The sequence below is a fragment of the Nipponia nippon genome, unplaced genomic scaffold (genome assembly GCF_047370975.1).
Source record: "Nipponia nippon isolate SJK-2023a ecotype South Korea unplaced genomic scaffold, ASM4737097v1 scaffold_5, whole genome shotgun sequence".
NCBI classification, from domain to species: domain Eukaryota; kingdom Metazoa; phylum Chordata; class Aves; order Pelecaniformes; family Threskiornithidae; genus Nipponia; species Nipponia nippon.
This window is the reverse complement of record NW_028262369.1, coordinates 41,878,997-41,900,303: the sequence shown is the minus strand read 5'-3', so window position 1 is coordinate 41,900,303 and position 21,307 is coordinate 41,878,997. Positions and strand designations below refer to the sequence as shown.

The following is a 21,307-nucleotide window of genomic DNA, read 5'->3' as shown; positions in this document are numbered from 1 at the left end:
GGCCCCGGGGCAGCCGCGGCGGGCAGCCAAGCATCGGCCTGCCGGGCTGCGAGCGGCCGGGCCGGGTCCTGGTCTGGCGGAGGCGGGCAGGGGTTAGCAGGGGCTGCGGTGCTGGGGGCCGCTGCGTGGAGAAGAGCGAGGCGGGGCGGGAAGGGCCCGGAGGGCCGCGGGGCGGGTACCTGCGGCCGAGGCGGCGGCCGGGGCGGGCGGGCGCCCGTGGCGCGCAGCGTTACCGGCCGCCGGCCCCGACCTGGCGCGGCGGGCGCCAGCCGCCCTCAGGGAGGGCCCTTCCCTCCGGGGCGGGCGGGCAGCGGTTCAGCGAAAAGCGTCGTTCATAGGGGTACTTCTGCAGTGAATGGCACGCGTGTTTTGTATGAAATCCGTGATAAATTTATTAAAGAAGAGCAAGGCTAGTTCGAATTAAGATATGGACCTCTCAAAGGGAACCTTACTCCGTATTCCAAAGAAACAAATTGTCCACCGAATTTTGAAGACCATATTTAGGCAAAACTCCTTTATGCTTCAATTACAGCTTCAGATACTTGGGCCGATTTACTGACGGGTGGCAAAGGACAGCGTGCCCTGTGCAGCACATCAGCCCTGCTGGAGGTGGTAGCAGAACTTGGATGGAAATATATTTCATCAATTGCAACTGTAAACCATGGGAGACAAGCACACTACTAATAAATGTAGCTTTAATACTAGGCACGTGTTCAATGAGACATTAATTAGAAGCACGCTTTAGGAGAATGCACTTTGTTAACACCGAAGGAGCTTAGCCCATGGCGAACGCTGCTGCAGGAGCGGCGGTACAATGGACGCACCGCCACGGACAAGGTGCCGGAGCAATGGTCACTGCACAAACAGAAGGCGGCTCTGGCAGCTCCAAAAGAGTTTGCTGCAAGATGGGGAACTGCTCCTGAACTGAAAAATAGGCCATGGTCTTGCTGGGACTGCATTTACTGTACCTGCTTGCAGATGTCAGCATCGTTCTTGAAATAAAACTTGCAGATACATTGAGTATCACAGGTTAGACTAAATACTTGGGACAAGATACGACCAGTTTTATGAACTTAATTACATTTTCATTCCTTCCCGAGGGAAAATGCATTGTTTTTCAGCAGCTTTTAGACTGTCAGCCTAATCTGGGGTGCATTGCCTCATATGCTTCTCCACAGAACTCTAGGTATTTGCCATCAGTTTGAACAGAGTTCAGTATTTCTTTGCTCTGAGCTGTTTGGCTTCTCTAATGAATAAACTTTACTTAATCCCCAAAAAATTTCAGTCCCACGGAGTTTTTTCTTTTGCTTTGCAACCTCCATATTGAGCTTACATTTGCTTACGATAGACTAAAACCAATACTCTGATATTATTTTGGCATCTCTTCTGTCCCATGGCAGACTGCTTATCAGATATTTACATTAGCCGTATTTTATGCGATGATGACCAGGCATGGTGCTCAGTTTGCACATACAACAATTTGTTTGATCTCCTCCGCTTTGGTTAATAACCAAATATTTTCTAAGTATTTGTTTGTCACACCAATCAGATTTCAAGTAGGTGCTCATTGCATTCCCCATCGGAAATAAAAATAAATCATATAGGTAGGGTACAATATGCTCACTTAAAATGCTGCCTAAAACACTGACAAAACTAACGATATCTACTGATGACTAAAACCAAAGGTAAACTAATGAGAGCGGCATGACATACTAGCTACACATACAACTTAACAGCCAAGTAGCATCTGCCAATTTGACTCAAGGGTATTTTTTTTCTTACGTCAAGTAATTAATCTAATGTTACTGAATATAATCCATGTCTAGGATGCCAAGCAACTCTTCAGAAGTTCACATGGACCACTTTGATGTAGCAGCAGAGAGAGCAAAGGCACTCAAAACACTGAATAACAGCAGGAGTCGGGGAGTGGAGTGTTTCCCGGCAGAGCTCTATAAAAAAAGAGAGCAATTTGATAAACCCAAATGAAAATAGTTCTATTTATTACTATTATAAAAGCATAGAAAGCTTCAGAGAAATCTTTTCCTATTAGGCCCCTTCTATTATGTAGACACTTCCGATGTTAAAAGATCATGTGCCACATCCGTAGTACACCTAAATCAACAGGTGTTCAGTTTTCAAGTGATAGGCAGGATCAAAAATATGAAGCACTTAATGTGGTCCCATTTTTCCTCATTTTTGTTGATACTATTCCCATTTATTATGTTGCACATGCATTCCCAAACACTTATTCAGACATAGGAAATCTGACAGATACCTCACAGTATAAACAATACTTTTAGTTTTCTACAACATGTATAGGAAGGAACCAGTAGAAACTACAAAGAGGAAACGTGCTTACCACTTGACTGCCACCTGAGGATGATGAATTCTGAAAACAAACAAAGAAATCAATCTCAGCATGTTCCCATCCAACGGTTTTGAACACAGTTTTGCCTGTGATCAACAGAATTTTAATAGTTTAACCCATAGCATGGTTTTAAGTTGTTCAAGAGGAAAGTAGCCTTGCATGGATAAAAGTAAATAGTTTTAGTTACACACACACTCTATCTCATCTTACATCTGAAAATTTCAGCTAAAATTGATGAAAGGGCAAAAGTCTATTTTTCTCTCAGTCCGTTATCATATTCCATACAGAGTCTTCCATCTGTATAGTTGAAAGAGGATGTTAAAAATTGATGAGTGCTGAACAAAACAAAGTGCAAAACCAGGTAACCAACCAGTGAAAAACTCAATAACCTAGCTTATTTAAAAAAAAAAAAAAAAAGAAGGATTAACAGAATAGAGTCTATAAAAATCTACACAGAGAACAGGAATTTAAAATTAGAGGACAGCAACATGTAACAAGGCCACTAACTGGAACATGAAGCAAGACAGATTCAGATTTAAAATAGAAGTGATATTGAAATAGCTTTCCCAGGCTGAGGCTGTATTTTCCACAGCAGTTTCTTTAAATATGCTCTAATACAAATGGAACTAATACAGAATGTTCTCTTCAAACCAAATCATCCCGAAATTGCTCTATCAACCACCCAGGTTCTTTGTTTACTAAGAAAAGAAGATGAAAATGCTGTGTCGAAAGTATTCTTACCGGTTTCCCAGAGTAAGTGCTTCCTGAGGTAGAGAAGCCCTGTAAAATAATTATAAACCATTTATTTTTGTTGTACGAGATTCCTAGTGAATTGTGTCCAAAAAGCACACAGCAGTCTTGAAAATGCCCTAGATATTAGTAGTTTTGATACTGACTTTGATTTTACCTTTTTCCTTGCACTTTTTTCCCTATTTTAATTGAAGCGTCTCAAGTAAGCACAGCATGTCCTCTTTACTCCATGAACAGTTTCAGAGGATTTTCAAAGCAATGTATCATTGACTGAACTATAAAGTTTGAAACTGAAACAGTTATCCTGATATTTAAATACATCGTTCTTAATAGAATGATCCAAGCATGTTTCTGTGAGTAACAGAGTATATCAAAACTTTGCTATGGGAGGACTGAACGCTGCCTCATCCTAAGGTTCAAGTTTGAACAAAATATTCCAATTTTTATTGGTCAGTTTTCTCAGACATTTACCATTGTAGCGTAATCTTAAATTTCACCCTCATTATTGTTACCTATTTTAAATACCAATATCCACATTTCTACCTTAGTTGTGGAATACTGAAAGAAGAATATCCTTACTGGCTTTCCTTGATGACTGCCTCCTGAGGAAGATGAACCCTGAAAAAAGATACCCGTTTTCGACTCTAAGCCTATTTGTACTTCAGTATATTCTTTCTATCTGGAATAAAGGACCACAGGAGAATGAACAGTATTTTGTGTCCAGTCATCCAAAAATCCCAGGGCAAAGCTTATCTGAAATACAGACATCTGACATCTTTCTGTTACAAGTATTCTTTTGAATGATGTATTAGTCAGAGAATTTAATTCAAAGTTCTCAAGAAGAAAGAGCTGTTTTGTAGTTATGATGTGTTTAATATATAGAAAGAAAAAAATAATAAGGTCCAATTAAAACATTAATTCACCTGGAATCAGTCTACAGCTAGACTGGGAGCAGGGGGAGTTTACTCTACAGTCCTTTACTCTACAGCCCTACTTGAAGAAAGCTCTAATAAGGAAGGTAACTGAAAATAAAAGTGGGTACTGAAAAATTAGAGATGTTCTACAAGAGTCTTATTCAGTTTTCTGGCAAAGTTGCTCTGCTTATTTGAATGGCATTGCCAACAGGTAATCTTACAAGCATTAGCTCTTTGAGAAATGCCATCAAATATGGTACACAAAATGTCTCGCCTTTATGATTCATGTATAAGAGAATGTAACATTTGTGCCCACTTTTTAATAACAGGTGGATACATCTTATTTTCTGTAAGAGATAACCTAAAACATTGTGTGTGCTTATTTATATCTCCTGCCATTGAATGACAAGAGCAAGGTCTAAATTACGTAGTAAAAAAAGTGGTCTGAAACAGGAGAAGATGAAAATACGCATAGTCAAATGTCAACTATTATTTCCTTCAAAAAGAAAAAGAAAGTGTTTTCTTCAAAGCAAGCCAGAAATACTTAAGACAAATGCATATAAAATCAATGAAAAAGTGAGCCCTGAGCACAAAGCGTACGATTACTATGAATTTAAACAGAAATAACTGTTCACAAGTCCCTTACAAAAAAAAAAAAAAAAAAAGGATCTTGTAATCTCATTCTTTGATTACTAGAACTAATCCAGAAATGGACTAGAAGTTCAGTAACAGAGTAAAATGCTGGCTCAAAACTATGGAACTGTGTGAAAATTGTGTTTGCATTTGTTGAGACTATCTCAGATGAGTAAATCATGTGACACTTTGCATATTTAAGTAATTCTCAGAAAAATATCTGGTCCATAACTAACTGGATATAATTTTTTTAACAGGCTTAGAAGAAAAAAGAAAGGTAAACTTGAAATTTTTTTACTTACTGGTTTACCGTATTGTCTGCCTCCAGAAGAATATGAGCTCTGTAAGAAGTCAATCAAACATCTGTTAATTGAATGGAAACACCTTCTATCACTGTCTTGAGACAATTTGTGCAGTACTTCGGACAAACTTATTTGGGTGTTGTTTAGACAAAAAGTAACTAACTGGGGTACCTCAAACTTAAGCTATCTCCTGCATACCAAAGCAATGACAATTTGTTATTCTGAATCAAGAAAGCAGTGTTATGAAATACAGTATAGCGATTATAGGTTTACACAGAGCATTAATTCACTTCTTTTATTCAGCTTGCTGAAATGACTTTAATTGATATTACCTCAACTATTTAAGCTCAGTAAAATGGCCAAATTAATGTATCTTTCAGCATCAAGTAACTGACCTGAACCAGACAGTACAGGGGAAGAGTTAGGAGTGATGGGATGGGAAGAGAATATACTCACCTGTCCACCATAGTGGCTGCTTCCTGAGGGATAAGATCCCTATTAAAGAAAAACACAGGAAACTTAAGTGCTTAAGCATTGGCAGAATAACACAGAATAACAGCAGTTACTTGTTTTGGTTTTGGTTTTGGGGGTTTTTTTTGGCTGTGCAGAATGAAACATCACAGAAGGATCTTTTGACAGGAGATCTCAGTAGGAATCTGGAAAGTATATTAATCTAAAAAAATGCAGTGAGAGACTCCTGACTTAATTCCACTAAATTCCTTAACAGCTGAAAGTAGTAAATTTGGCAAACAGTCACAAAACACCTGCTAAGATTATTCTCTGACATAAATTTACGGACATAAAGTGTCTTTAAGTATGGCTCTGTTCAAGAGAACAAAAAATCTACTTTATTTGTGATTTTCTGATAGGTCAAATGTGTTCAGAGAGAATCATGTGTGCATTATGTGTACTATTGCAAGAGCATCCTTATTATTCCAAATAAGTAATTTAGGAAAAAATTGTTTTGCAGCTTTTAAAAATCCTCTCCATGCTACAAGAAATGATCTTAATAGAGTGATACTGAACTCAAACGCTTGCCAATAGAGTAAAAAGACATTAAATTATTTTTTAGTATAGCAGAGTGAAACATTGCAAACAGAGTAATACTAATGAAAAACATGTTCCACCTTCTTATTAGATAGCCATCCTTTACATCTGTTAACTATTTGGCCTAGTAAGATTTCTTGATCAGTGACAAACTAAGTCTACAAAAGGAACATAGGGAGCTGCTTACAGGAAGAAACTTGAATTGCAGCTGAAGATGAGGAAAGTAGTATCATTGTGGGTAACACACTAGAATTTATATTTTCAAAGCAATATCTATTGGTATATTTTGTACCAAATTTCCAAGTATTTAATCTAAACAAATGTAAAAAAAAGAAGGATAACTTCAATATAACTGAAAAACAACACAGAAAATAGATTTTGAACTGGTGTCATAGCAAAGTGGAAGTGAAACATAAAAATAGTTAATTAAAATTATCACTTGAGATAAGAGGCATTCTCAGGTAAAACAACTAAAATTATGATTTATGCAGTTTCTTTAAGTTGAAGTTTATCCATGCTACTCCATTTCAGTTACCGAGAAACGGTCCCTGTTTTCAGATATTTATTGAGAGGAAAAGGACTCTGAACAACTGACTGGCAGTATATGCACTGCATCATATTTTTCATTTGATAAATCGTAAGTAGGAAGAAGATCTTGAATACAAAGAAAAGTTGCTTGCCTGTACACCATACTGACTGCTTCCAGAGTATGGTGAACCCTGTAAAAAGAATGTGAAATTTTTGTGATTTTTTTAAATACCACCTGGCGTCAAAAAAACCTGGACTTACTCTAAACAATGCTCATGACACTGCTTAACTGGTAGAACTTTACACAGTTATTAATGCAGTGGCAAACAGCTACTTATCCGCACATCCTGTTAGCGGTTTACACAATGAGATGAACCCCGTGAATGATACTTCAGTATTTTTTCCGAGGTAAGTACAAAGTAAAATCTTGGCTTTATTATGTAGAAAGATATAACTGAAATGTCAAGAAGGATTCAATAAAAGCCACATGCACTCTCTGGAATTATTGTCCCTACCTCTGTGACTAAACTGAACTCAATATGTAATGGCTTCTGGGCAAATATGGCAACTGAGCCGTGTTTACTCCTGAGGAACTAATCTGTGTAAGTGTTAAAGACAAATTGCCTACCCGTCCACCATGGTAGCTGTTTCCTCCAAAAGAGCCCTATAATCAACAAAAATAGCAAAGTTTACTCTATATTAAATTCAATGTCATGTAGAAGAAAAACAAGAGAACATATTGACCTATTGCAATGATCAAGTCATTTACACTTTTATATTACTAGTATACTTTTCTATTTGGTTGATTAAACAAGTAAAGGATTTAGTTTCGATTCGTCCTTATTCCTTCAGATTATTTGCTGGCAAAGACAAGTAAGCTGATAATTTATATGTTGTTTTCAGCACTTCTGATTCTCAGAGGTGGCATATATACCATGAGTGGTATGTTTATGGCACGTGGGTTTTGCTTGATTTCATAATTTCAGAAGAAGTAGTCATCTAAACAATTTTGACTATACTGAGACAACAGATAACGGAACCCTCTCTCAGAAGTAAATTAGCTTAATTTCAGCAAAACAGTGGGGTTTTTGGTTTTATTTTTAAATTTACAAAAGTATAGGGAATATACTAATCAGCCAGAAAAATGGAAATACCTTTAACATTTTAAATGTGTTGCTCTGCTCCCACTTGGAAGCATTTTGGGCCAAGATTTTAGATCTAAGTTTCACTAGTTCAATCACACTGTTAATAAGCATCATAAGAAGAGCACTATTACACACACATGTCCAAAACCCAGCAGATATACTATGAGATACTTGGGAAACAGATTCTTAGAAAGGTCCCAGGCCTCTTTTACAAACCAAAAGAAATGAAATGCTTTGAAGCAGACTTTCATGTCTGGATATTTTACAAAATTAGCACTAGTCTTCCTTTAATACAGATACTTTTTTACTTGTTTAATTCAAGGTGGGGAAAGTGCAATTTATTTCCCATGTATTTGTTTGAAAATAGAAATGCATCTGGGTAGCTAGTTTTGAATACAACACTACAGTTGCAAGTAACTTAATATTTTTGTCCTTAGCAGGCTCAAAATTTCTCATTTTAGCACAATGTGAAAAAAACTTTCATTATACATATAAATTCACAGACAGAATTACTTCAAGAAATATAGTTCCTTGGGAATTCTCCAGTATCTGTAAATACTATGAAAAATACACAAAGACAAAGAACACTTACTAAACTTCCACCGGGGCACACACATCCACCCTGTATAAAACACAACCAAAGTTATTTTCCTGAGTCCAAGACTGGAAGAGGCCTCTGAATTAGTAAATCAAACTAACATTCTGCTACTGCAAGAAAATGGACTATAAAATCCTGCTCATAGACTCACAAAGCTCCATCTAAAAAGTAGTTTCTTTCTCTCTCCACTGTCCTTTCAGGCTAGCTGTGCACTTACTGATCAAATTTTTAAATATAGTCTTCTAATTTCTAATTCAAAACTTAGAGTAAAAACCTTACTCACCAAAAGGACGAGTAAAAAATTCTGAGTAGTACTACAGCAAGCAATTTTTTTTTTTCCCTAGACAGGCCAGAGCACCTGGAATGCATGCAGTACTCTTCCATGCTACAGACGTTACGGAAAACAGGCAATTTCTACTCTGATAAAACTAACTGAGAGGTGGGCAGGGGTTCACAACTCAGTGTCTCGCTTTCCACATTTAACCTGCATGAAATGTGTAAGAAGAAAAATGTTTAGCACCAAAGCAGGTACGGGAGCTCAAACACAACTGCCATTCAGACAGTTACTACTGGCTGCTCTGGCCTGTGAGATGTCTGAATGACACGGAAAGAGAAAGTAACGTGTTGCTGAGGCTTTTGGCAAAAAGGACAGTGGTGCAGGAAAACAGTTCTTGTGAAGGAAAGGTAGGCAGAGTAAATTGTGAGTGCCTGACACTAACATAGCTGAACAGTGTGGAGAAAGAAAAGCATTTACCTGTCCACCAAACTGGCTGCCTCCTGAAGAAAAGCCCTGGAAAAAATGAATAACTAATTATGTTACTGAGTAACATTCTCACTTGTTCTCTGTGGTCCTTAGTCTTTCAGATGGCTTCTGTTTAAACTTAACAACAAAAATGGGCTTCTTAGAACCATGATCTGTTTAAGGAAACATTTCCATGCAGTCAGACAGGCCCCTGTATCATTCGCTCGTATCATGATCTGACATACCAGACAGGCCTATACTTAGTAATCCTCACTCAGTTTGGCTTAAAGCTATTCTTTTAGAATGTTCCTTTTTTGCAAAAAATACGGGTCAGTTTTTCTAATGAACTGTGTACCAAAACTGCAAGTACTATGAAAGCAGAAGTTTTACCTGTCCACTATACTGGCTGCTTCCTGAGGAAGCTATACCCTAAAGAAATGAGAAAGCATTTATATTTGTTGCACATTCTTTAACTTACAACCTGTCACAGAAAAACATTCTTATTTGTCTTCCATGGATTTAAATATCACAGGAATGCGAACGCTTCCTTTATAGCCATACTGAAATCTACTGGTCTTTACAGTGGCTACTGTTTAAACAGAACAATAACATTTAAATCAAAGTCAGCATCAGGCAGGTGTGAGTAGTGCTGCTGCACTGCACTGTGTGCTCAGGGCAGCCTCCGATGCTTTACTTTCCTGTGTGGGCTGACACAGCAGAAGGCCATATATTCATCTATTCTGCCTAAAGACTGTTTTGCTGTAAGCCACCCCTTTATAAAATATTCCATTTTTCACAAAACAGAAAAAAAGAGAAAGGTGAACAACGGGAAAAACAAGCCATAAATAGAAGAACAATTCTCACCTGTCCTCCGTAATGGCTGCCACCTGAGAAAAATGGACCCTGAAGCAAAGGTGCCAATTATTTCTCTATCAAAAAGCTTATTTAAGGGTTTTTGAAAGACAGACTATTTTCTTTCTCTGTTGTACAATGAAAGATTACAGAAAGATAAATGCTCAACCTATTTCTTTATGTGTTCTATGCAAATTAGGAATGGTCTGTAACAAACGAATGTTCCATAATAACTGATCATGAGCTATTAGGATTATATACCTAGTTTCGGGAGACTGTGTTTGGACTGAAAATTTCTTTCTCCTCTAATTTCCTCTCCAATAAATCTGACAATAAATGTTTTCAGAGGCCAAGGACGAGTTTGTTGGGGATTCCACTCCATATTAAAGGCTATACCGCTATGAACCCATCCATCATCTTTCATTTCACAAGGGTGTGAAACACCTTCTCTTAACAACTCCTGACCTTCTCCCCTGTTCCCCTCCTGAGACATACTGCTTCTCTGGTATCAATTCTGATATTGCATTTTGCTGAAGGAAGTGAGGTATTCCATAGGTTGAGGTAGAGGAGGGATGCAATCTGCTTCCAGCCACCCCTTACTCCTTACTCCAGCTACTCCTTAGCTTGTTAGAGCTAAGAAACCATGACAGCAGCAGAAGGGAAATGGGTCCAGAATGAGGAGGGCAGGTCGGAGAGTAGAAGAAGGCCAGAACTGCATTAACTGTGATACAACAGAAGTAATGGCCCTTTATAGTTTTTGTATTGTTTCAGATCATATATCTTTAGATACCTGATCATCTATTACCAGATTAACAGAGTTTACTCAAAATATTATTTTTTAGTCAATAGAAAAGTACAAAATTTTGATGTAGAAGCTGGATGTTAGGATAGGACTACACAGGAAGAGAGTCTCACCTGTCCTCCATACTGGCTGCCTCCTGAAGAAGGTGAACCCTGAACAAAAAGAATTAAATTATCTCTACCCATGTCACAGTACTCCTTTAAACCATGCTCCATATGGAGGAGAGGTACCTAATTTCTTTCAGTGCAAAATGGAGTGGACTGAACCAGACTGTGCAAAAAGGAGTGAGACTCATCTGCATTTACCACAATGCATCAGAGATTACATCTCCTAAAAACTCTCCTGTGGCTTTGTATCACATACATGTATAACTACTATATACCTAGCAACAAATTAAATCAAACATGAAAAAAACCATCTCCTTAAAATGTTCTTTTACACAGAGAACTACTAAGTCTCTTGGATAAAGTACTAAACACTACAAGGGAAGAGTTCTCACCTGTGCACCATGCTGGCTGCCTCCTGAGGAAGGTGAACCCTGAATATCAACAAAAAAGTAAACTGTAACTTCTTTACACCCATTTCACAAAATCATAGAATCATTTCATGAGGCTTTTAAAAATTTTGGTCAGCTTCATGAAGTACTAATTTATTTCAGAAAGACATGACCTCTGGTCCTGCAAATTTCAGGAGCCAATTGAATCAACCATGTATTTAACATTCTATTTTTTCTTAGTTTTAAATAATGGTCATCATCTGAATTTGTCTTTTTTAATCACAGTAGCACCAGAATGCTACAGAGAAAGACTTACCAAGAAGATTTTAGACTAAGATAAATAAAAATAAGGCAGACAGCAGGTAGACAATGAATAAACTACAAGTTTGCATAGGTCAAAACTACAAAAGTGGGGACTTTTAATACTTACTTGTCCACTATAATGGCTGCCTCCATAAGAAGATGGCCCCTGGAAAAATATTGAAAATCAGTTATTTCTGCATATCTAATTCATGGAGACAAGCAGCAAAGACATCTGTATTTTTTCATTTGACTGTTTGTTTGTAATCTTCCCAGAATAAACTCTATATTTTTGTCTTCCTTGAATTCACAATATTACTACAGAGAACAGATCACTATAAAATTTCTTGAAATATTAAATTGAAATAACTATCTGGATAATCCTTTACGTGATAGGAGTCAAATAATGGTAAAACAAATATATAATATAAAATATTAAAAGTAATAGCTTACATGTCCACCATACTGGCTAGCTCCAGAGGAATATGAATCCTGTAAAGAATACCAAATAAGTGAATTTTCTGCTGTAGGATTTCCTTAAATCAAAACATGACTCTTCCAGGACAATAGGAGCAAGACAGCAAGGTAAGAGTGAAGGCAGGCGAGCAGGACTTTCAGTATGTTTTAATAACTGGACTTCAAGCCTTACAAGGTAACTTGGGGAAATACCCGAGTTCCTAAGCAAGGGTGGAAAGCAAAAAAAACTACTGCTTTGTTTGTGTGACTTGTTGGGAAGGTTACAGCAGCATTCTTTCAAGTTCTTTCTCTGCTCATTTCTGGAGAATGGCATTTCTTTATTTGGAAAGCTAAATCCTGGGCCAAAGCTAGCAGTAAAAGACTAGCTACCTAACAGGACTCTGAAAACCAAACCAAGCAAGTTTACTGAAACCTCATGCAACAAGAGGTCTCTTTAAAGAGGGGAGATTGGATTTGTTTTTCTTCTTAATGGAATTAGGTCCACTGCAAATCAAAAATGCTACATTTTGAGTCATTCTTTCCCCATACCTATTTTTTGTGTGAGCTTCATTACGCAAGTTTCACAAAAACAAGGGTGCTATTTGCTAAAAAAGCCATCATGTATAATTTTTAGGACGTATCAAACTCAATGATGAATTTAGTTTACTGAGTTTTTGCTCTTTGAACATATCAAAACTGAATTTAATTGAGTTTGTGAATAACTGTCATTTTCAGAAGTGGCAATCTGGCTCTCCTTTTGGAATGAGTGCTTACTTGGCTACTGTACTGGCTGCCTCCAGAAGAAGATGAGCCCTGGGGGGGGGGGGAAAAGAAACCAGTTATTTTTCTCTAACAGAACTATTTTAAAGCAAAATTTCTTGAAGGACAGCAGTATATAAATTTATATTTCAAACTTTTTTGCTTGGGTTTAAAATCCACTTAAAATGTAAAATCTAGCCTTCTCTACTTTGTTAATGCATCTAAAATTTAGTGTGTACCCGTCCACCAGAATGGCTGCCTCCAGAGCCCTTTCAGGAAGGAAATACCAGTTATTTCACTTTAAAGGACCTGACTGAAGGATAAGCAGCTTATTTCTTTCAGTTTAAAATCAGCACACTGAAGAATGACATCCCCACAAAAAGCTTTTAATATTCATTCTTACAGAATACTACAGAACTTTTGAGTACTCTGAGCTTCCACAAGATCTGCTAAGCTCATAAAGAAATAAAACTGTTTTGTGTTTAGTGTATAATGTTAAGCATCTATCAGAAATGTGTCTTTCATAAGGAATCTTAACTATGTAAAACGACTTTTCAATTGCCCTGTAAAGAAGATATTAAAGACAATGTTCTGAGGTAGACTGCAACATATAGTTGGGGGAGAACGAAGATCTACATTCAGTATGTAAAAGCCATTTTCCCATGCTGAGGTATTGGGTGCATCTACGCATTAAAGTACAGATCAGGTGTGTGCCTTTGAGACAAACCTACTGATAGTCCCCACTCACTATAGTTTGTTTTGCATCATGGATGTGTCTCGGAGTGAATTAATTGGATGCCTTTCAGATTAAACTAAATTGTAGAATGCTCTCTAGGGGCACACTTAATGCATTAAGGTAGTAAATGCATTTTTGGTCCACGGAACCAGACCAGAGCAAACCCTTCCTGAAATGCGTATAGTGTGGCCATCAGTTCGTCAGCACTCATTGTTTCACCCTGTAGAGTGAAACAATCCTAGCAGTTTGCAGTATTTGTCAATGTAGCCACAACCACTATGTTCCCTCGATCTTTATACACTATCCCCGATTCTGAACTGCTGTCCAAAGACTGCCAAGTCAATAAAAAACAAAAATATCAGTCCCAATTGGAAGTTTCAAAGGAAACAAATCTCAACATCAATAATATGAAGGATGTAGAACACAGGTGGGTAAGAATATTTTCCTGACTGTAGATATACACACATTCCTCCTTCCTCCAAGGGAGCACAAGACCAGTCCTATATATCATATAATAGTAATTTTTGTATGGTACATTTATGTAGCTGCGTCCAAGCCAGTTTTGTATCAGCTAGCAGTCTGGTAGCAATGCCACAGAGTTCTGTGCTAGATACAAAAAGACCCACGTGTTTTTTCTCCCTTTACTGCAGCACATACAGAGCTCCAGTGACATACATGGCATGACTTTCTAATACATGATGAACAGAATTGGCCTTGGAATGCTGTAAACAGGTCTCTCCTGCAAAAGAGCTCTTATCCTTATGAGAGGGCTAGATGAATACTAACCTTTCTCACAGTAAATGATCTAAGAGGAATACAAAAACATAAAGCCACATCCTTAGGGGATATTTTGACCTAATTCCAAGGAAGCCAATGGAACTGACTCCCAAATTAAGTATTTATATTGTTAGGCACCTGTGTTTGTGCCAAGCAACATTTTTCATTCAAAGACTTCTCTTTGAATGAATACTATTTCAAATGGAAAGAGAAACTGAGAGTGCTGCATGAATGTCCTGTGTGTATTTTTAATTGTAACTAAGGTAGGTTATTTTCAGAAGTGTATGACTTCTATTAGATACTGACTCTTTTTAACCTCTCTAGCCATTATATTGACAAAACAAACACAGGGCACACTTAAAAGCTGATGAACATTGGTTACATTTGCAGAGGAATCACTTCTGACTAAGGTAGGGGATCCACCCTGTAAGGGAGGGGGGAGGGGGGGAAAGAAAAAAAAAGAAAAATTAGCCTTTGTCTTTGATCATAAACTAAAAATGAAACAAAACCTTAGAATGCCTATTCTATGGTATTTTAAAGGAAGAATATCACAGTCTGAAATGAAATTACATTTACACTTCACTTTTCTTAATATACCAAGATAGCAAATAGTCTTTTTAAGCCTGGAAGACCATAAATCACAAAGTATCATTTTGTATCTACCCATGACTCATTGCCTAGAACATAAGAATGCTACTCAAGGTGCAAGAATGTCCTTTACATACTACATGTTGATTGACCACATATGATTTGCTTTGGAAAACATGTATTACCCTATTTCACAGTCTTTAAATAATTTCATATGGACTTAAAAACAAAAATGAGAAGTGGCTCAGTTTGTTTTTTTTTTTTAATTTGGTAAACATTGATTTCTGAGACAACTTTTTATGGTTGACAATTTTGTCGACTCATTATTTTAGCTTCCCTTCATGATCCCTTTTGTCAATTAATTCTGCTATTTAATGCAAGCAATTTTTTTTTTTTTTGAGAAGAGATACACATCTCTGTAAATACTGTATGGGAACTGAAAGTCACTGCTCAGAGAATACACTTTGCTGCCAGCTTTGGGGATTCCTGGCTTGTATCAGGAATAGTGTGACCAGCAGGACCAGGGAAGTGATCGTCCCCCTGTACTCAGCACTGGTGAGGCCGCACCTCGAATTCTGCGTTCAGCTTCGGGCCCCTCACTACAAGAAGGACATTGAGGTGCTGAAGCGTGTCCAGAGAAGGGCAACGAGGCTGGTGAAGGGTCTAGAGCACAAGTCTTGTGAGGAGCGGCTGAGGGAATTGAGGTTGTTTAGTCTGGAGAAGAGGAGGCTGAGGGGAGACCTTATTGCTCTGTACAACTACCTGAAAGGAGGTTGTAGCGAGGTGGGGGTCGGTCTCTTCTGCCAAGTATTAAGCGATAGGACAAGAGAAAATGGCCTCAAATTGTGTCAGGCGAGGTTTAGATTGGATATTAGGAAAAATTTCTTCACTTATTATCAAGCATTGGAAGAGGCTGCCCAGGGAAGTGGTCGAGTCCCCATCCCTGGGGGTATTTAAAAGATGGGTAGCTGTGGTGCTTAGGGACATGGTTTAGTGGTGGACTTGGCAGCTAGGTTAACAGTTGGACTCGATCTTAAAGGTCTTTTCCAACCTAAATGTGTCTATGATTCTGTGATTCCAAAATCTTCATCTTGGCATAATGAGAAATAACTCCTACCATATCAGTAATATTTAAGCCACCAAAGGAACAATGAAAATAAATTAAGAGTGCATTCAAATAAATAAGTTAGAAATAAATAGGACCACAAATAATGTCCCAGTTAAATAATTTAGTAAAAGAAAATGTATAACGAACAAATAACACTTACAGAACTTGCCCCAGAACAATCACATCCACCCTGTAAAGAATGCAGAAAATATTTAAGATACCAAGAGCACAGGACTGAAAGGGACTCCAGTTACACCTCTAATTACTTCTTCTACCATCCCAGGTATGCAAGCCATACAGTTACATTCATAACTGCCCAAGTGCCCAACTTCTAGAAATTAGTGTAGTTTGTTCTCTTCACCCTATGCAACTATTCCTGCACTTATTGCTCTGATGAGGCAAAAAACTTCTAATTTTGTTATCTTCAAATTTGTTATCTACAATCTTTACCTTAAAAACCTTACTCACCAAAAGGACGAGTAAAAAATTCTGAGTAGTACTACAGCAAGCAATTTTTTTTTTCCCCCTAGACAGGCCAGAGCACCTGGAATGCATGCAGTACTCTTCCATGCTACAGACGTTACGGAAAACAGGCAATTTCTACTCTGACAAAACTAACTGAGAGGTGGGCAGGGGTTCACAACTCAGTGTCTCGCTTTCCACATTTAACCTGCATGAAATGTGTAAGAAGAAAAATGTTTAGCACCAAAGCAGGTACGGGAGCTCAAACACAACTGCCATTCAGACAGTTACTACTGGCTGCTCTGGCCTGTGAGATGTCTGAATGACACGGAAAGAGAAAGTAACGTGTTGCTGAGGCTTTTGGCAAAAAGGACAGTGGTGCAGGAAAACAGTTCTTGTGAAGGAAAGGTAGGCAAAGTAAATTGTGAGTGCCTGACACTAACATAGCTGAACAGTGTGGAGAAAGAAAAGCATTTACCTGTCCACCAAACTGGCTGCCTCTGGAAGAATTTGAACCCTGTAAATGTTATATTTTCATTTAAAAGATTTTCTTTAAGTGTGGCATGTACTGTCTTTTACTCTCTAAACTATGTTTGAAAATATCTATCTGTTTAAGAACGCGATTTTATCTATAGAAAGATTAATGAGGATAAAAAACCCCACAGTAGTCTGGAAACGTAGGTATTACCAATCTGGTAATATTTTCTTGAAGTATGTACATTGAGGGGAAAAAAGCCCAAAAACAAAATAGCAGTGAAGAAAAATAATTTCCCACCTGCCCACCATACTGGCTGCTTCCGGATGAGGAAGAGTCCTAAAAAAAATTAAAATAACTTAATTTATATTTAAAAAATATAAATTAATACCAAATATTTATTACTTTAATTTGTTTCCTGGTGTTAGAACATCAGTTAATACATGAATCGTATTTTGACCACTCTGCTTACACTTGGACTTTTACGTAGAGAAATATAAGGAAAAGGTGTTTGAGTACCAAATCAATCTTGCTCTCAGATAAAAAATTGCTGTAATACAACATGAGGACTCAAGCTTTTGTATAACAGATACTTCAGGTGAAAAACATAAAGAGTTAGTATTTACCTGTGCACTGGAGTAGCCACCCCCTTGAGAAGATGATCCCTGCAAAAAGTACACCCAATTTATTTTTGTTTAAAATGGCTTCTGGAAAACAAGACTATGTTGTTGAACAGTCATACACACATCTTTTAGTTTTTTTTTTAATTTTTTTTTTAAAAACGGTTTGCCATTTGTTTTCACAAGACATGATGCCAGACGTCATGAGAAATTCTAGGAGATAAACAGTTGGGTATAATTTACTCATCAGGATAATTTTTAAATAGAACACCTATTTTGGAAGGGAACTGCAAATAATGAATAAAATAGATGCTTACATGTCCACCTGACTGGCTGCCTCCTGGGGAATAAAAACCCTGGAAAAACGTATTGAAATTACATGAAAAACCCAACTTCATTTCTTTTGTATTGGGAAAGATCAGGATGCAAGCTGAACACTCCTTGCTTCTCCACATTCCTTTTCTCTCATGGATTGTTCAAGAGCAACAAAAAAAAGGTCTTTCTGTATAAAACAACACATGCCCCTTTATGCCTGTTGATAATTGCTCTTTTGGTGAAAGACATTCTTTTGGACACAACAATTAAAGAGTTCTCGTATCTCCAACTAAATAATTTCTCAGTCTGTGTCATTTAATTCTCATTAGAATAAATAAAATGGGTGCCATGTAAAAATGACAGGAAAATGGACGCCCTCATAAGTAAGTCATACAGCACAACAAAGCAAAGGGTTTCACTTAGAATAAATGCTGGACAAATTATGGTATCGAAGCCTTTTGCAGTCAGGCAATGAGTAAAAAAGCGCAGGAACCTGAACAATTAAATTGTGGTACCGTGTTTGTAATGTGAGTTTGACATTCAAGAGCACTCTTCAACATCAGTTGGGATTTCTAGCAGTACTTCAACACTTTAGCCATATCCTCACTCCCTCTCTGCTTGAGGACTTTCTATCCCACACTGGAAGCTGCCACACCACCTTCCGCACAAGATGCAGTTTAGGTGCCTAGCAGTTGCCAAGCACTGGGGCAGACACCCTGGCAACATGTAAGGAAGGAGTGCTTACCCGTTCACTCTGCTGGCTGCCAGATGGTGAGGTGGAATCCTAAAAAATATTAGAATCTAGTTATTGCATGGCAAATATTTTTATTTTTTTCTAAGCAAGGGTGGAAGGCAAAGAAAACTACTGCTTTTTTGCGTGACTTGTTGGGAAGGTTAAAGATGGAGGCTCTAGGATAAGCAGCATCCTTTCAAGTTCCTTCTCTGCTCATTTCTGGAGAATGGCATTTCTTTATTTGGAAAGCTGAATCCTGATATAGCGTAATAAAAGAATGACATCACATCTCAATCTATGTTGTTTCCTCTTAGAATGCTATAGGGGAAAACATCAGCACTTTAAAAGCTGTCTTGGTTCCTGTCAGACCTCAGTGGTACAAACCAATGTTGTTATACCTTAGTTTCTTTCATACCTTAATTTCTTTCAGAGGGCCTTGGGGCCCTCTATAGTATCATATTTTAGCTTTGCTGAATATCCACAGGAAGATTTTGATACAGAAACTGCGTGGAAACTAATAACACACTATATTTGTGGCTGAATTGCACAGCTGAATTTATAAACATTTGTGGAGAACAATTTCCTACTAACCAGGACACTTGAAAACAGACTTATTAGAAATCCAGTTAAAGTACAATCAATTACTCAAGACTCCAAGAATATGAGACATTAAACTTGGAAAGTTTTATAAACAGCTTCACCAAAATTAGTAGGAAATATATTTTAGTCAGGAGAAAAGGTATGTTCTTAAACAGAAAAGCAAGCAGTTCTCACCACACTACATGAAAACAGACCATTCCTATGCAATATATAGATGAACAAATTTGAATCTTATATGTCCAGCATTGGAAAAACACAAATTTTGTAGTGTGAATTGGAGATGAAAAGAGAGGGAATTAGGCTGTGCAGTATTGATAAGGGAAGTTGTATTGTAGAAAAAGAATAAAATGAAATAATGATCAAGGGTCAAATACAATGTGTTTTCTCAAAAAAACAAGGAAAAGTTGAATTTTAAGAGAAATCTGTATTTTAAGAGCGATTAAGTTGGAAAGTCTTAATTTGTGGGAATTGTTATGAGAGTCCAGAATAGTAAACATATATGGAATATACTCTTAAGGAAATAAATCACAAAAAATAACCCTTAAGAACAAGAATGGCTGATCTGACATATTGACAGTACTGTACTTGTAGTTAAATTAGTGTTATTGTATTTAATTAACTCAGTGAAAAAGTAGCTAAATTAAATTGCTGGAAGTAAGAAGTATCTGGCTGTTTTGTATGCCATGAGCATATAGTAATATTGAGTTTCGATGGAACTTGTGAAATAAAGGAAAAGAGCTTCCTTTGTAAATGCTACTTCTAATAACCATTTCAAAAAATGTATGATTGTTACAAGTCAGAACTGTTGTAACTGCAGTTTAAATTTGCCAAGTCCGTATCAGACGATAGCACAATAATGTGACATAAGTTAAATCTACATTTTCCTTTATCTATAGAAACAATATGATTTCAAAGAAGTTATTGCAGAAAATTACTAAACACAGATTATTAGAATGTACTGTGAAGGAGTTCTTGAAGACAAGATAATGAGATAAGGTAAAGGTCCATGTAAGTCCCTAGATACTTTAAAAGGTAGTACATTCTGATATTGATATACTTGAACAAATGCTTACGCTGTCTTCAGTTTCACCACCTCCTATGGGAGGTGAATCCTGTAAAATAAAGGAAAAACATGTATTTTAATATAAGAAGGCCTCTTACATTATCTTACTTGTGGAGAATATAAAATAGAAGAATAAAATTAACCAGCCACTTAGAATCTCCAGTTTTACCTAAACCAGGGAATGTGCAAGAAAGGAAAAAATACATAACTTTACCTGTTGCTTAAGCAGAAGAGGGTAAAAAAACCAAACCCCTCCTTGTAAATATACATTTTTATAAGGAAAAATTTTAGATAAAGTTGATTTGCAAAATTAACCATTCTTTACATTCAAAAATCCCATTATCTATGCTTTCTTTCTAGATCCTGCACTAGAAGTAGCAACATGACACAATTTTCTATGAAAAAGCAATCTGGATTGTATGTCTTTTATTTTTAATAAATAATTCTATATGACTTTAGCTGGTTAAGATGTATTGCTAAAAAAACATAAGATGGTCCCTACAGAAAGATCCCACAATGAGATTCACATCAATAAATACAGACTTCAAATATAGTACGTGCATTCGCCTAGACTTTCAACAGCTTCTGCATAAATAAGGTGTGTAAAGTAAATGCACAAAATATTTTCCTTTTGAATGAGCTAATGCATAAACAATAAAGTAGTAAAAGCATTGAACAGTCACAGTGGCACAGGAAGAAGGATAGTGTATATAGTGTACCACCTTCCCTCCATTATGGAAACATTTAGAGTTGTAAAGGGGTAAATAAAAGTAAAGAGAAACAAAAGGTAAAATGGCATTTCCATGGTCATCACTTAAAAATAATTGAAATATAGAACCCTGTGCACATAAGAACAAACACAAGCTTAAGCTTTTGATGTATGAGACAAATAATATTTACCTGACCATAAGATCCAGCACCACTGGATGTGGAGGATCCAGCACCACTATATGTGGAAGATCCACCCTGTTCAGAAAACATAAATCATTTTCATATTGCAAACAGACTTTTTTTTTTTTTAATGCTTACTGTAGGGATTGCCTTCTGGGGAGACTTAAAAAATATGAATATTTACTTAGTTTTCAGAATGGCTATTGAGCGAGTCATAGTTATGTCCCTGTAAAACACTCATTTAATA

General features: G+C 37.1%; 1 protein-coding gene across 21 annotated transcripts in view; it reads right to left on the bottom strand.

Moving 5' to 3' along the window:
• Positions 1-332: 332 nt before the first annotated feature.
• LOC148052155 (uncharacterized) overlaps positions 333-21,307 on the bottom strand; it is an 84,575-nt gene continuing 63,600 nt past the window's right edge. For 16 of the 21 annotated variants that reach the window (XM_087734184.1, XM_087734185.1, XM_087734187.1 and 13 more), the window contains 26 exons: positions 21,070-21,135; positions 20,180-20,218; positions 18,519-18,557; positions 17,776-17,814; positions 17,465-17,503; positions 17,139-17,177; positions 16,842-16,880; positions 16,062-16,091; positions 14,588-14,629; positions 12,708-12,746; positions 11,931-11,969; positions 11,608-11,646; positions 11,181-11,219; positions 10,795-10,833; positions 9,892-9,930; positions 9,418-9,456; positions 9,040-9,075; positions 8,280-8,309; positions 7,171-7,206; positions 6,695-6,733; positions 5,424-5,462; positions 4,968-5,006; positions 3,698-3,736; positions 3,110-3,148; positions 2,360-2,389; positions 333-1,949 (listed from right to left, as the gene is read on the bottom strand). In XM_087734184.1, coding sequence (XP_087590310.1) covers positions 1,851-1,949; positions 2,360-2,389; positions 3,110-3,148; positions 3,698-3,736; positions 4,968-5,006; positions 5,424-5,462; positions 6,695-6,733; positions 7,171-7,206; positions 8,280-8,309; positions 9,040-9,075; positions 9,418-9,456; positions 9,892-9,930; positions 10,795-10,833; positions 11,181-11,219; positions 11,608-11,646; positions 11,931-11,969; positions 12,708-12,746; positions 14,588-14,629; positions 16,062-16,091; positions 16,842-16,880; positions 17,139-17,177; positions 17,465-17,503; positions 17,776-17,814; positions 18,519-18,557; positions 20,180-20,218; positions 21,070-21,135 — 1,071 coding nt within the window. In that variant the 3' untranslated portion in view covers positions 333-1,850. The remainder of the gene's footprint in view (positions 1,950-2,359; positions 2,390-3,109; positions 3,149-3,697; positions 3,737-4,967; positions 5,007-5,423; positions 5,463-6,694; positions 6,734-7,170; positions 7,207-8,279; positions 8,310-9,039; positions 9,076-9,417; positions 9,457-9,891; positions 9,931-10,794; positions 10,834-11,180; positions 11,220-11,607; positions 11,647-11,930; positions 11,970-12,707; positions 12,747-14,587; positions 14,630-16,061; positions 16,092-16,841; positions 16,881-17,138; positions 17,178-17,464; positions 17,504-17,775; positions 17,815-18,518; positions 18,558-20,179; positions 20,219-21,069; positions 21,136-21,307) is intronic. The other 5 variants (XM_087734194.1, XM_087734195.1, XM_087734196.1 and 2 more) reach the window with 5 other exon arrangements.